The 12,209-nt window shown below is 44.5% G+C and overlaps 2 protein-coding genes across 6 annotated transcripts in view; one reads left to right on the top strand and one right to left on the bottom strand.

Annotated features, from left to right (window-relative positions):
* The window catches only part of SCAF8 (SR-related CTD associated factor 8), a 98,872-nt gene extending 88,357 nt beyond the window's left edge, over nucleotides 1-10,515 (bottom strand). For 3 of the 5 annotated variants that reach the window (XM_063390147.1, XM_063390146.1, XM_063390149.1), the window contains exon 1: nucleotides 464-637. In XM_063390147.1, coding sequence (XP_063246217.1) covers nucleotides 464-493 — 30 coding nt within the window. In that variant the 5' untranslated portion in view covers nucleotides 494-637. Of the gene's footprint in view, nucleotides 1-463; nucleotides 638-9,535; nucleotides 9,603-9,734; nucleotides 9,928-10,345 lie in introns of those variants that run through there. The other 2 variants (XM_063390150.1, XM_063390151.1) reach the window with 2 other exon arrangements.
* Nucleotides 9,737-10,521, top strand: LOC134547617 (basic salivary proline-rich protein 2-like). Its single transcript, XM_063391763.1, has 2 exons — nucleotides 9,737-10,103; nucleotides 10,331-10,521. Exons 1-2 carry the CDS (start codon nucleotides 9,737-9,739, stop codon nucleotides 10,519-10,521), a joined length of 558 nt encoding a protein of 185 aa, XP_063247833.1.
* Nucleotides 10,522-12,209: the final 1,688 nt, after the last annotated feature.

Below are 12,209 nucleotides of genomic sequence, written 5' to 3'. Positions count from 1 at the left end.
CCCGCCAGCCTGGACCCCCCCGCCGCCCAGCGCAGCCTCCTCTGCCGCTGCGTGAAGTTGGCCGGGCATCACCCGCCCCACCGCAGGCCGGGCGCAGGGAGGCTCTTTCTCCTCCTCTTCCTCGGCCTCCTCACGCGTCCTCCTCTTCCTCCAGCCCGCCGCCAGATCTATTCTTCCCCTTCAGCCGCCCCCAGCCTCACGGCGGAAGAAGCTGGGGGAAGGGGACGTCTCCATTACCCTCTCCACCCTCCCGCTTCCCAGGGTCGGCGACAAGGGCCCTTTCCCGCCCGATGCGGGGGGGAGCCCCGGGCCGGCCTGCGGGAGCACTCCCGCACCCCGGGGCCCCCCGGAGCGCCCCCAACCTCCCCGCTGCGAGGAGGGGGCAGGGAAGGCGCCGGGCCGCGGGGCCCCGCCCGCTCCCCGGCCCCGAGAAGGGGAGGCCGCCGGAGGGGGGGTTACACACCTCGCTGTTAAAGGCTTTCACAGCCTCCATGTCGCGGCGGAGGCGGGAGCCGGGCGGCTTCTCTCCGCTGATGGCTGCCGGGCCGGGCCGGGCGGGGGCAAGTCTCGGTCCGTGCGTGCGTGCGCTGCTCGCTCAGGGGCCGCCCGGCCTCCTCTCCATGGCGGGTGGCGCAGGGGGCGGGCGCGGGGGGACGCGGGCCCCGCTCGTTTCCGTCTCCTCCTCGCCCCGCTCCCCGCCCGGCGGCGCCGGCGTTCCCTTCCCTCCCTCCTTCCCTCCCTCCCGCGCTGGGCTCCGGGCGGCCGCGCCGGCAGGAGATGGAGGAACAACGCGCGGCGGCTGCGGCGCGGACGCCAATATGGCGGACGCGCGGGGGCTCCTCGCAGTGCAGCGCCGGAGCGGCGCAGGCGGCTACAGCGCCCCCTGCCGGGCAGCGCCGGCACCGCCGGCCGCGCGCTGCCGGGATGGCGCCGCGGCAGCCCCGCCCGCTCTCCTCCTCCTCCTCCTCCTGGGGCGGGCGGGAAGGAAAGGGTTACGGGAACGACGTGGTAAAGGCCGCTGCCTTTCGTCACCGGGGGGCACATCCAGGAGCCCTTGGGACGCCGCTTTCACCGTTTCCGGATCCCCGAACCGTTCGCCTCCTCACGCCCGGCCCGCTGAGGTTCCCTGTCCCCGCAGCAAGGCCCGCCAGCGAAACTGGGAACAGCGTGCGGGCTTGAGAAAAGACAACGGGAAAAAGAACTAGCGAGGCGTAGGAGGGCAAAAAAATTCATAATTCCGTAAGCCCACAAGCAATCTGTACTGTTTATCAAGAGGAAAGGAGAAACCCCAGACAATCGTCATGTAAATCAGTCACAAGCCCCAGTGCACTTACTATATGAATATTATAACTCAACAATTCCACACCAAAAAGTCTCCAAACCCATCGCCAGGCGTTGAGGCATTTTTGTTTGACTACCCAGGGCGTATTGCCAGGTTAAGTCTGGGATAAGGTGCACTTTCCCATGCCCTCACCACCATGCCAGACCTGCAGAGCACCTGCCTCTCCCTGAAGCACGAACATCTTGCTTAGCTGAGACATCCCAGCAGGAGCAGCCCTGTCACACAGGAGGACTTAGTTCCAGGGCACAGATTTTTTTCTCCCTCAAACACAAAACCACCACGACTCACCTTTGCCAGGAAGAGCCTCAAGGGTCTCAGAAGCACTGAAGATGAAAACTTAGGTTTGTCTTTAGCTGCTGCTTTTCCCTACTTGGTTATGTCCTTTCAACTCCACTGACACAGTAGGGATATGACAGCTCCCATCTGAATTGCGTTTTGTTATTTTGCAGTCATAACTCTAGCTCAGGCTCTGGATAGACTGTGCCTTGATGGTCTCACAGCTGCCCCTCAGACCGGAGCCACAAAGGCTTTTCAGGGACAGTCAAAAATCCCACTTCAAGCAGAGTCAGGGACTTCAAACGGAAGTGGGCTTTATTCAACAAACAAGGTAACATAAATGACAATAAACCAAACATTGGAGGGAGACCTGGAATCCTACAGCTCTCTTCTTACAGAAATGAGAGCGATTACTAAGTCTTCATAAAAGGAATTGGAAATTCCTCCTATCTTACCTCCCAGCAGGCTTACTTAAGGAAACAGCCCATCTCTAGCAACTACCCTTGTTGCAGTATGCAGGCCACCAAGAGGGTCAGGAAATAAGATGAAATATTCTGTTAGGATGAGTTAGGACAGTGTCTGTTCAAAATGGAGGAAAAAAAAAAAAAAAAAAAAAAAAAAAAAAAAAAAGACTGCCATGGGGTAGGAAGGACATCCAATGCCTGCAAAGTAAAATGACTGAATAAGGCTCAGTGACATTTGATTGTTTTTAAACAACTGAATAAAGTTCTTTGCAGACCGCCTACACAGCAGGAGGTCAAAAGGTAGTAGTCTTCACATAAAGCAGAGCAGATTCTGACACAACCCAAGAAAAGCCTTTTTGGTTGTGAGGAGGGCCAAGCAGTAGAATAGGTTTTCCAGACAAGCTCTGCCCTTTATGAAGTTCCATGGGATAAAGACCCACGTAAGGTACTCAGAACTCACAGCCTGACCCTGCTTTGAGCCAGAGACTGGACTAGACCAGTCTAGACAAGCTCCCCAGGTTCCTTCTAATCTGAGTGGCACTTATACTCCATGAACTGCAGAGTTCAGTGCAACGTTCTGACAGTCCCTCCTCAGAGATGGTTCAGGAGAAGCACACTATGTTTACCAGGAGGGACAAGGCCTCTGTTTCTCATTTGGGGTTTTAGTTGTTTGATTTTTAATTTTTTTCTGTGGGAATTAAGAGTACATAAAATATGAAGAGACGACTCTGTTCAAATTATTGTGAAAGCTTTACAGGGTATTGTAGTACAATAACATTGTACTACAAGAGTAACTGCTGTAACTATTTCTCTTGTATTCCTCTGGAAAACTTACTGAAGTACTGCAGTTACAAACAGTCCTCCAGGATCTGGTAACTTCCCTTTTAGGAGTAATTGAAGCAAGCCTAGTTTTCCCTAGTAAAATGGATGGAATACCACACTGCAGAAATTTTGTAAGAAAATTTTTGAAATTGGCTTCAAAGTGATCACAAACTCCTACTCAGTTGCTTTTAGGGAATATTTTTTTCCAGAAGCATAAAAGTTATTCCAATAAAGGAGAAATCAAAGAAGGAGGGGTAGGATTTACACTTAGAGATAACTGCACAAAGCCTTGACCTCAAAAGCAGAGTCTGACTTTGAAACTTAGTGGTTCTCTTCCCCCCACATTTTCAGCCTGCTTTCTGTAGGTCTGTAATAAACATTTAGACAAATATTTTTACCACTTAAAATGTTGAGGTAGCAAAGCCTTTTAACAACCCTTTTTAATTCCAGCAGTAGAAAGGAGAATAGCAACATAGTACATCCCTGATCTCAAAAGGAGCCAGCTGTCATCCAAGAATGAGAAATAGGCTACAGGATGAATACTGTGAAACAGCTGAGATTATATTTATATATACAAATGATGTAACATCCAAACCGTGTTAGTGCAGAAACACCAGCTTATTTTAGGGCAAGGTGGCCTTGCCCCACAAGGCTCTCTAGTCCAGTGACTTGGTATCACATGCCAAAGCTGGGAGATTTCTCATTGTGCTGCACAGCAGAGTAAGCGTCAGCTTCCTGCACAGCACAGGCTTTCTGCACTTCCAGTGCTCTGCACAGCTGGTCAAATTCATACCAAAAACATTGGTTTTGCAGATGAAATCCCACTGGCTTTCCAACACATCAATGAATTGTATGTGGGATTTGCCATGATGGGGCACACTTCCTGTGTAGATGCAAACACCTAGGTTTGCAATTCTGAGAGAAAAGCAGGACTGAATACATCTTTAGTCTCCTGTTCTTTTTTTTTTTTTTCCCTGTAAGAGAAGATAAAATAGGTATGCTTGCTTTTTTCCTGCTTCAGACAAGTCCAAATAGAGACTCAAAAGATCAAACAAGTGTCATACTGGCAAATGCCCTCAAGAAAGCTGTTATCCAAGTAAGCAGTTCCCTGTTTCCTCTCTGCAGAGAAAACTACATACAAGTGTCTGGAGGGAGAACTGATGTTCCAGTTGGCAGAGAACAGAGGAAAATAGATCTGTTATTAGTAACTTGTGGCTTCAGGTAAGAGGATGTCACTCAGTTTTCCTCGAACTAACCAGACAATTTTTTTGAATGCACAGCTACAAGTCATCCTCCATGCACTCTGCCTATTTCTACTTAACTTTTCAGTGCTTTTTCAAGGATTACCTTACATTTTTTACTGAACTTTAGCTCATTTCCCCTTTGTCCTTCTTTGCTGACTCTACCTCATCTTTCTCTTTCATTTGCATTTTCAGTCCTCTTAACCTCTGTAACTATTTTTAAAAGTGTAAATTTTAACAAAAAAAGTATGAAAATAAATTTTCTCTTGAACTTTTCCTAAGTTGTTACAGATGTATGTTCACATATGGAGCTTCTTTTCGAGTTTTAAAACTTTCAGAGGTTGAAAGAAAACTTTTGAATCATTTGTAACCACATGTTACTCATGATAGCCTGGTAATTTGGAACTCCAGTCAGTTTACTATGCAGTTCCTTCTGGCTGAGCTTGACTGACTCCTGCACTTATTCAAGCATGATGGTGACAGTCTCTCAACACCACAGAAACAACCTCCAAACAGCTTTAGTGACAAAAGCAATGGGAGCTTTAATTTACAGGCCAGCTACTTCTCTCAGAGGCACACTATAAGTCTCTGTTGATTTCAAAACAAACTGCTTTAATCAGGAAAGGAGAACAAAGTCTTGGAAATTACCTTCAAGTAACATTTCTCAGACTTGCCCACAGGAGGTTTGGATAACCTGATGCTAAAGTGTGCTGGCAGTACAACTCACACCAACCATGGCATTTCTAATAAGCTTAGCCAGAAAGCATTTACTAATGTTTTCTTATTCTGTGAGGGGTTCTAATCCTGAAGCTTGAACTGACATCCTGTTTATTGATTGTAGTGTACAATTACAAGGTAGAACAACCATTGTTTCCTGCAGCTGCATAGTTACATTTAGTTCTGCTCCTAACAAGACAATTCTTCTAAAATAAAGGTCAGACAATGGTTTTACAATAGCAATTATACCAGGCTTGCATCATTTTAATGTAACAGCAGAACTACAAGGATAGAAAATCCATATAATTTTAGCATGAAAATACTATAGAAGACATAAGAAATGTTTTATAGTAAATTTCAACTACAAAGATATCCACTTATTGTTTAAGGGAAGCTGAAACCAGGACATTTTTTTTTTGGTAGATATGTCTATAAAAATATGTACTGAAATTGCCTTGAAGAATTCAATCACAGCACTAAAAAACGAAAACTTTCTAAAATATACTTAAGTATTTCAAGGCAAATTCAAAGATGATTCATTAATAAATTTCAGACATTATAAACAGCAGAATGCTTATTTGGAGTACTGCTGTTTGTAGAGGAACAAGCAAATGTAGGGTCAAAAACCTGAAGTAAGAACATTAGAAATTATTATCTGAGAACAATTTTACTTAAAAAACAAAGTCTACCAGCTGGCTTTTTATATACAGGTTAACAGTAATAAGGACAGACCTTAACAAGCAATTTGGATCATTCTTTCACATACTGTTACTTTTTCTCTCCTGGCATACAGCTCACATTTCAAACTCAAAGAAAAAGGCCACAAAAGCAGTTATTTCTCCCTTCGTGCTAACTCAACATAACAAAACTGAGCACAATACACTAGGATTATTTCTGTAACATCTCTTTACTATCTATAGCAAGTAACATTGGAAAATGAGCAAATATGGTTCAAGCTTTTATAATTTGCTTTGAGCTCAACAGTTTACATCTAGATCATCACATTCATTACCTTAAAAATCTGCAAAGACTTTAAATCAAAATTGTAGCCAATGCTTAAGATCACTTTTTCTATCAAAAGTAAGACTATGCAACACCATGATGCAATAAAGACAATAAAATCAGTAGGCAGATCTCCTAGGCACAGGCCTTTGCCACAGGTACATATGGAACTGGACACATTTTTCTGCAGTGGTTGGTCCAGACTCACCATGTGCACCTGTACTGTAATAGCAACCAAAGCCTCGGTGTGCAGAAGCCCAGAAATGAAGGAGCAGCCAAGGTTTATTTCATACTGATTAAACCTAAATGTCTTCAATGTCTAAACAACTACTGATAAAAAAAGACTTTCAAGAAAGATATTCCACAGAACTGAAATACACTTCCTTATCACATTGACAGGTTTTTCCTCACACTCAGCTCCCAGGCTTGATTTTTCCAGTTTCAGATCTTCCTTTCTGTCAAATTATGACCTCATTGCCATCATATCATTTACTTTTTTTTTTTTTTTTTTTTTTTTTTTTTTTTTTTTTTTTTTTTTTTTTTGTCTAATGAAATGGATTTCTTGCACCAACCTAGCATTTCAATAAAGAGTAACTCCAGTTAGCAGAATTATTTCCTTACACTTTCTTCTGGTAGAACTTGGACAGTGGGGCCCAGCTCATTAACAATTTACACGGCAATAGGAGAGAGATCAGAAGTCCATGGTGACACAGATAGTACAGAAAGTCTGTTTTCTTTCTAAAAATATACTTGTGATTTAGAAACAAACAGCTCAGTCAACAAAAGCTTTGCACTGGAAACGTTAAATGGGAACAAGCAGAACAGAGATAATTGCACATGCACACACAAGGTGTGGGCCAGCACAAAAGTCCAAGGAATTTTAAATAGTCACCACCTTTCCTGGGGTGATAAGGAAAACCCTGGCAGAAAAAAAATTAGCTACCTACAACTGTTGCAGGAGAAACTTAAATATCTATGCTTTCTGTATACTTGTGTGTTCCTGTTATAATGTGTTTGCTGAAAATAGATACTATAATGACAATATTTGCTCCTTACACTATTAACTCCATTTTGTAACAGAATATGATCCTGAGATGGCAGTTAGCTTTTTCTATGAACCAATAGGTTTCTCTCCAGATGTCCTAGAAAAAAATTATTCAATTCAATTATAGCATATATAGTTAGGATAAAACAAGTTTTAAAAGTGATCTCTTGAGTGTAATGCTCGAATTCTACAAGAGGAAACAGTGTCTTTCATGAATGTTATTAGGCAACCCTATCTGCGTGCTTCAAACTAGGCATGAGCACAAGCTCACTAGTTTAAATAAGCCATTAGGCCACCTGCAAGACTTATTGATCAAAACTGAATAAAAGGAATAATGGTGGCAAATCCATTTCTCCCTCCTCCAAGGATGAGACTTATCTATGTAGGCTCACAAACACAATATAAAGATTTAATAAATAAAATTGCACAGAAGATATTAAGAAACAATAAAATCACAGGGTATGAAGGTCATCCATTGCCCTCTTTTGAAAGCATAGGCAGAAGAGAGTAAGCTGAATCTGCAGTGTAGCAGATGATCCTTTGTCCACTGCAGTCTAGTGGTTAATAATACCTCTTAATCCTTCACCTATCCAAAAGATTTAGGAGTCTACAGACACACACTCTTTGTTATTTTTCTGGCCTATAACAAGCACAAGACAGTAACAAACAAAAAATATTTGTAAACTCCATCCAGGGAGGGAAATACTCAGCACTTGAGTATACTTAATTTTAACACATTTGAACCTACAGTTTCCTAAAGACTGTGCTTCCCTGATCAGAAACTGCACAGAAATAGATAATCACCCATCTGCTTAACCCTGACAACCACCTGCTTATAAGCATTAAGCCCAAGAATGCATAAAATAATATTTGGAACAGCACACTGGTGGCTGGTGCCTGAGCTAATGGAATTACTGGAATAGAGAGCAAAATGTTCATTATTGCTTCTGTAGGAACACTGGTATGGACTTCTCAATGCAGTCCAAACGCCTCTGTTTGCTTTAGCTTTGCAACAGGACAACTTGTAATCCACCTGGCCTTTTTAAGTAAATACCTTTACTAACAAGGTATGCATTACCATGCTTGATATCCCTATGTGCACCCCACCTTCAACTTTCAGCCTTCTAACTTGGAAACTTCTTAAGGGTAATTATAGCCAAAATGTAAGATAAAGAGAGGCATGTGGCTTATATGGCCTTTAAATTCCATGTAGAACTCTGATTTACAGGTGAAAAATTAATGCTACAAGGTTGGAGACACTAAAACATTATATGCACTTGTAATAAAACTCTCAGTGTAATAAAATATTACTTTATTCATTTACCAAGCAAGAACAGGTAGATCTTACATTGATCAGAAGTTATGGGATAAGGTATCCAAAGGCTCTTTATCAGCTTCCCTAAGCTTTTGGGGCTACAAGATCTGAATTGTTGATTCTTAGAGGAAATAATTGTCTGGCAGAAATCATCCTATCCAGTCTGATGTGTTTTACAGCAGTCACAGTTAAAGGCAAGCCTTAAGAAATTAGCACTGCTATACAGTGTCTCAATTGAAAGACTGTTTCACCGAGGTAACAGCACCACTGCGGGAACGTGAACATCCAGGAACATTTGATATCATCAGATCTGCTCTTGATGTGAACGCATTAGTCGAAGTGCTGCTCCCCTTAATTCCAAATAATTCAAAAGATGCTAAATGAGGCATTCAGAAGCACAGTAGGGCACAGCAGAGAGACAAGCTTTGGATGTGTTTGTGGAGATTTCCAGTTCAATAGCAAAGTGATGTTAATGACAGTGCTTTATGAACAAACCTCACCCAAATCCTCCCAGAACAAAATGTAAATAGTAAAACTTATCTCTCCAGAATAGAGCTCACTGCTGTTATGAGAGCCAGGGGAGACTTCTCAGTCTTATGCTTACCTTGCAAAATTCACAGAACAAGATTGTATCATTTAAAACCTTTTACACAACCCAAAACATGTTATGTGCCCAGCTGGCCAGAAAACCTTGACCAAACTGAGTATTGAGCTTCACATGCATCTATTCAGGTATAATTAATCTGACAAGAAACTAACTTGCAATCTGCAAAAATATCAATCTCTTGAATGTCCAATATAAAACCACTGTGAAGATAGTATAGGGATAAGTCAAATACAAGAAGTAGACAATCAGCATAAAAACCTATAAAAGCTAAATGTATTAATTCTTCCCAAGTTTAAAAAAGTTTTCAAATGCAATCTTATCTTGGCTTAACAGCGTTAAAATCCACTTAAAAATACAAACTAAGATTTATTCTTGTGTCCTTTAAATAGAAGATACTGAGAAAGTTGCTTCTGATGAAAGCTTTCCCTGAGCCACAGCTCTCCTGGCATGCTGGCGGTGTTCACCGAATGCTCTACAACTGTATCTCTAAAGGGGAATTTGCGCCGGCAGTCACTCTTGACTGGTTAAATGTCTGAAAATGCCCTAGTAGCTCCTGGCTCCCGACTTTTTGGAGACACAGCCTATAGTCTCATCTCTACTTTGGACTGTAAAGAAGCATGACACAAACATTTATTCAAAAGCCTCGTGAAGGAGAAACAGTTCTATGGAGCTTGAAAGTGGCGCGAGCCATCAGGAACAGGTACCTCATCTCGAACTCTGGCGTCGGTCATCCAGCCGCCGAGCCACAGCTGAGTAACGCTGAGGGCAGCTCTAAGAGGGGAAAAGATAGCGGCGAAAAATGTTATTGTGCTTTCGCTCTGCAGTTACAGTCCTGAGGGCTTTTTCCTCCCCTTGCTCCCCCAAAAGCCAACAAGGCAGTCCCGGCTCCCCGCGGAGGCACACCGATGGCGAGCTCAGCTCTTTGCGTCCCCAACAGCGGCGCGCGTCGGGGGCTCCCATTACTCTTCGTTCAGGCTGGTGCTTCCAGCCCGCTGCCAAAGCCCCCGGGCCGAGCCCGGCAGCCCCCGGGCCGAGCCCGGCAGCCCCCGGGCCGAGCCCGGCAGCCCCCGGGCCGAGCCCGGCAGCCCCCGGGCCGAGCCCGGCAGCCCCCGGGCCGAGCCCGGCAGCCCCCGGGCCGAGCCCGGCAGCCCCCGGGCCGAGCCCGGCAGCCCCCGGGCCGAGCCCGGCAGCCCCCCAGGCCCGCCCGGCCCCGCAGCCCCTCAGGCCCTCAGGCCCGCAGCCCCTCAGGCCCGCAGCCCCTCAGGCCCTCAGGCCCGCCCGGCCCCGCAGCCCCTCAGGCCCGCCCGGCCCCGCCGCTCCCGCGCCGCAACGGCGCCATCTGGCGGGCCGGGAGCGGCGCGAAAGGAAATCGCCTAAATAGCCTGCCCTCGGACAGCCTGGGGTGTCTGCGCATCTCTCTCTCTCTGATTTTTTCCCTTTGGGGGAAATACGTTTCCCTTCCCTGCCCTGCGCATTCCTTGTTTCCCTGCTCACACAAGCCCCTCCACGCGTACCGCTGAGGGCAGTCCCGCCGCGGGCAGGAGCCGGCAGCTCCCGCGGCGCTGGCTCCGGGTACCTCGCAGCACAGGTCTGGAAGCAGGCGAGTCCCCGCTCGCCCACAGGCGCTGACCGTCCTCCGCTCCCTGCTCTCCCGAAAATCAACGCACCTGCCCCGGTAGCACGGCTTTAACCACCTGAAAAGAGGTGGCTGGTTCATTAGCCAATCTTTTTATCTCCCTCTACCGTTTCCCACTGGTGGAAGTGATTTAAAAAAACCAAAAACCCGCCACTATTCTGCTAGCAATCTATATTAATAAAAGATTGCCTTTACTTGCATGCTGCTATGCTAATTATATATGCCACCAGAGCCAGATTATTGGCATATGATTTGCACTTCAGCTACAGTTTTTGCTGATTTTTACTCAGCTTAGATACTCACCCCCAGCGTGCTTTGCATACTGAGGACCATAACTCGTGAGCTCAGCTTTTGCCCATCAGTTGCCATGTTCATACAGAGCACTGCTGGAATAAATGCAAGCGGTGAACCACCTTTTCTAGAGATATCCTTCACTATCTCCTCCTAGTCATTGATGGAGAAATGATATGAAGTGTAAATACATATGAAATGGGAATCTAGCAGGTTTTTCATGCCTTTATAAGCTCATTACTTTTCTTAATTTAATGCCTCAGTTTCCTCTTTTTAAAAATTTTTGTTGCATTTTGAGTAAATGTGGTTCAGTCACAAGTTACCTAAAGCCTAAGAAAATGACTGCCTCTTACACAACACACAGAGGTGGGACTCCAGTATTGGTTTTGGCCTCTCAAAGCTCCAGTTCTAGGCAGTGGTGAATTTTCAGACTTCTACAACCCTGTACCCCCTGATTTAGCATCAGGTAGGGGATGTATCTGTAATACAATGTGACCAGGCTGAGGCTATACATCAATAAAGTGCATTATATCCACAGGAGTAAAGTCTGTCAGCTAAAGCACCTGTATTTGCTTAATAGGTCTGACAATCCTGTAATTAAAACACTAACAAAGGGAACCCTGACACTAGTAATTTCTGCCTGCTGGATTCTCTTCAAAGTGTGGCAAATTATGATCTAAGTAAACAAAAAAAGCAAAACTCAAGTTCTCTCTATGTTCAATACCCAAAAAATTGTAGCTGATGCTAGAAAACTGGCAACAATAATCAAAACAGAAGGAGAATCTTTAGTAACAAATGCTATGGCAGGCAACAATAAAAAGAAGCCTATGCTACTCTTCAAAAATACTCCCAAAATGGATTTACAGTTACATGTCCATGAACTAGTAAAAAGGGAATATATGTCATTTGGCTCTTCTAAGTATGCTGAGCAACTCTAAGTGATAATTGCTATAAGTCTGATCCCTACATTCATCATGGGATCAACTTCTGAAAGAGAAAAAGAAGTACAATATATCTCTAACTCAACATGTTATTTTTATACTAGAATTCTTGCTGGAAAAAAACCCCAACACAACAAATAAAAAAGAATTTTATACAAAAATTTTGTCCTAACAAGTCAGTAATTCTTCTCAAATCTAACACCAAATTGTCTGCCTGAGTTAGTGGATCTGAGCAATCCTCTGAAGCTTTACAGAAAGGAACAAAGTGGCATCCAATTATAGGATCAGACTGCAAGACTGTAACTGACGTTGAAAATTCCCTAGGATTTCTCTTTAAATCTATTTGAAAAAAGATTGGCTAGGCTTGGAACACAAGGATTCAGTCATAAGCAAAGCTGAATTTCATGCTTCTGTTACTAGCAAGACTGAAACAAGCAACAACTATTCCTCTAATAAGGAAGGTACAATAAAAGTTATTGTGCACAGTTTCTTTATCAGAAGTTAGATGTA

The sequence above is a fragment of the Prinia subflava genome, chromosome 2 (genome assembly GCF_021018805.1).
Source record: "Prinia subflava isolate CZ2003 ecotype Zambia chromosome 2, Cam_Psub_1.2, whole genome shotgun sequence".
NCBI lineage: Eukaryota > Metazoa > Chordata > Aves > Passeriformes > Cisticolidae > Prinia > Prinia subflava.
The sequence above is the reverse complement of the archived record's forward strand: the minus strand, read 5'-3'. Positions and strand labels throughout refer to the sequence as shown.

Bases quoted from the DNA above. Each gene is read 5' to 3' on its own strand.
- LOC134547617 (XM_063391763.1), top strand. From the start codon at position 9,737: ATGGCGAGCTCAGCTCTTTGCGTCCCCAACAGCGGCGCGCGTCGGGGG. The intron at 10,104-10,330 runs GCCCGCCCGGCC...TGCTCACACAAG, and splicing joins GCAGCCCCTCAGGCCCTCAG to CCCCTCCACGCGTACCGCTG.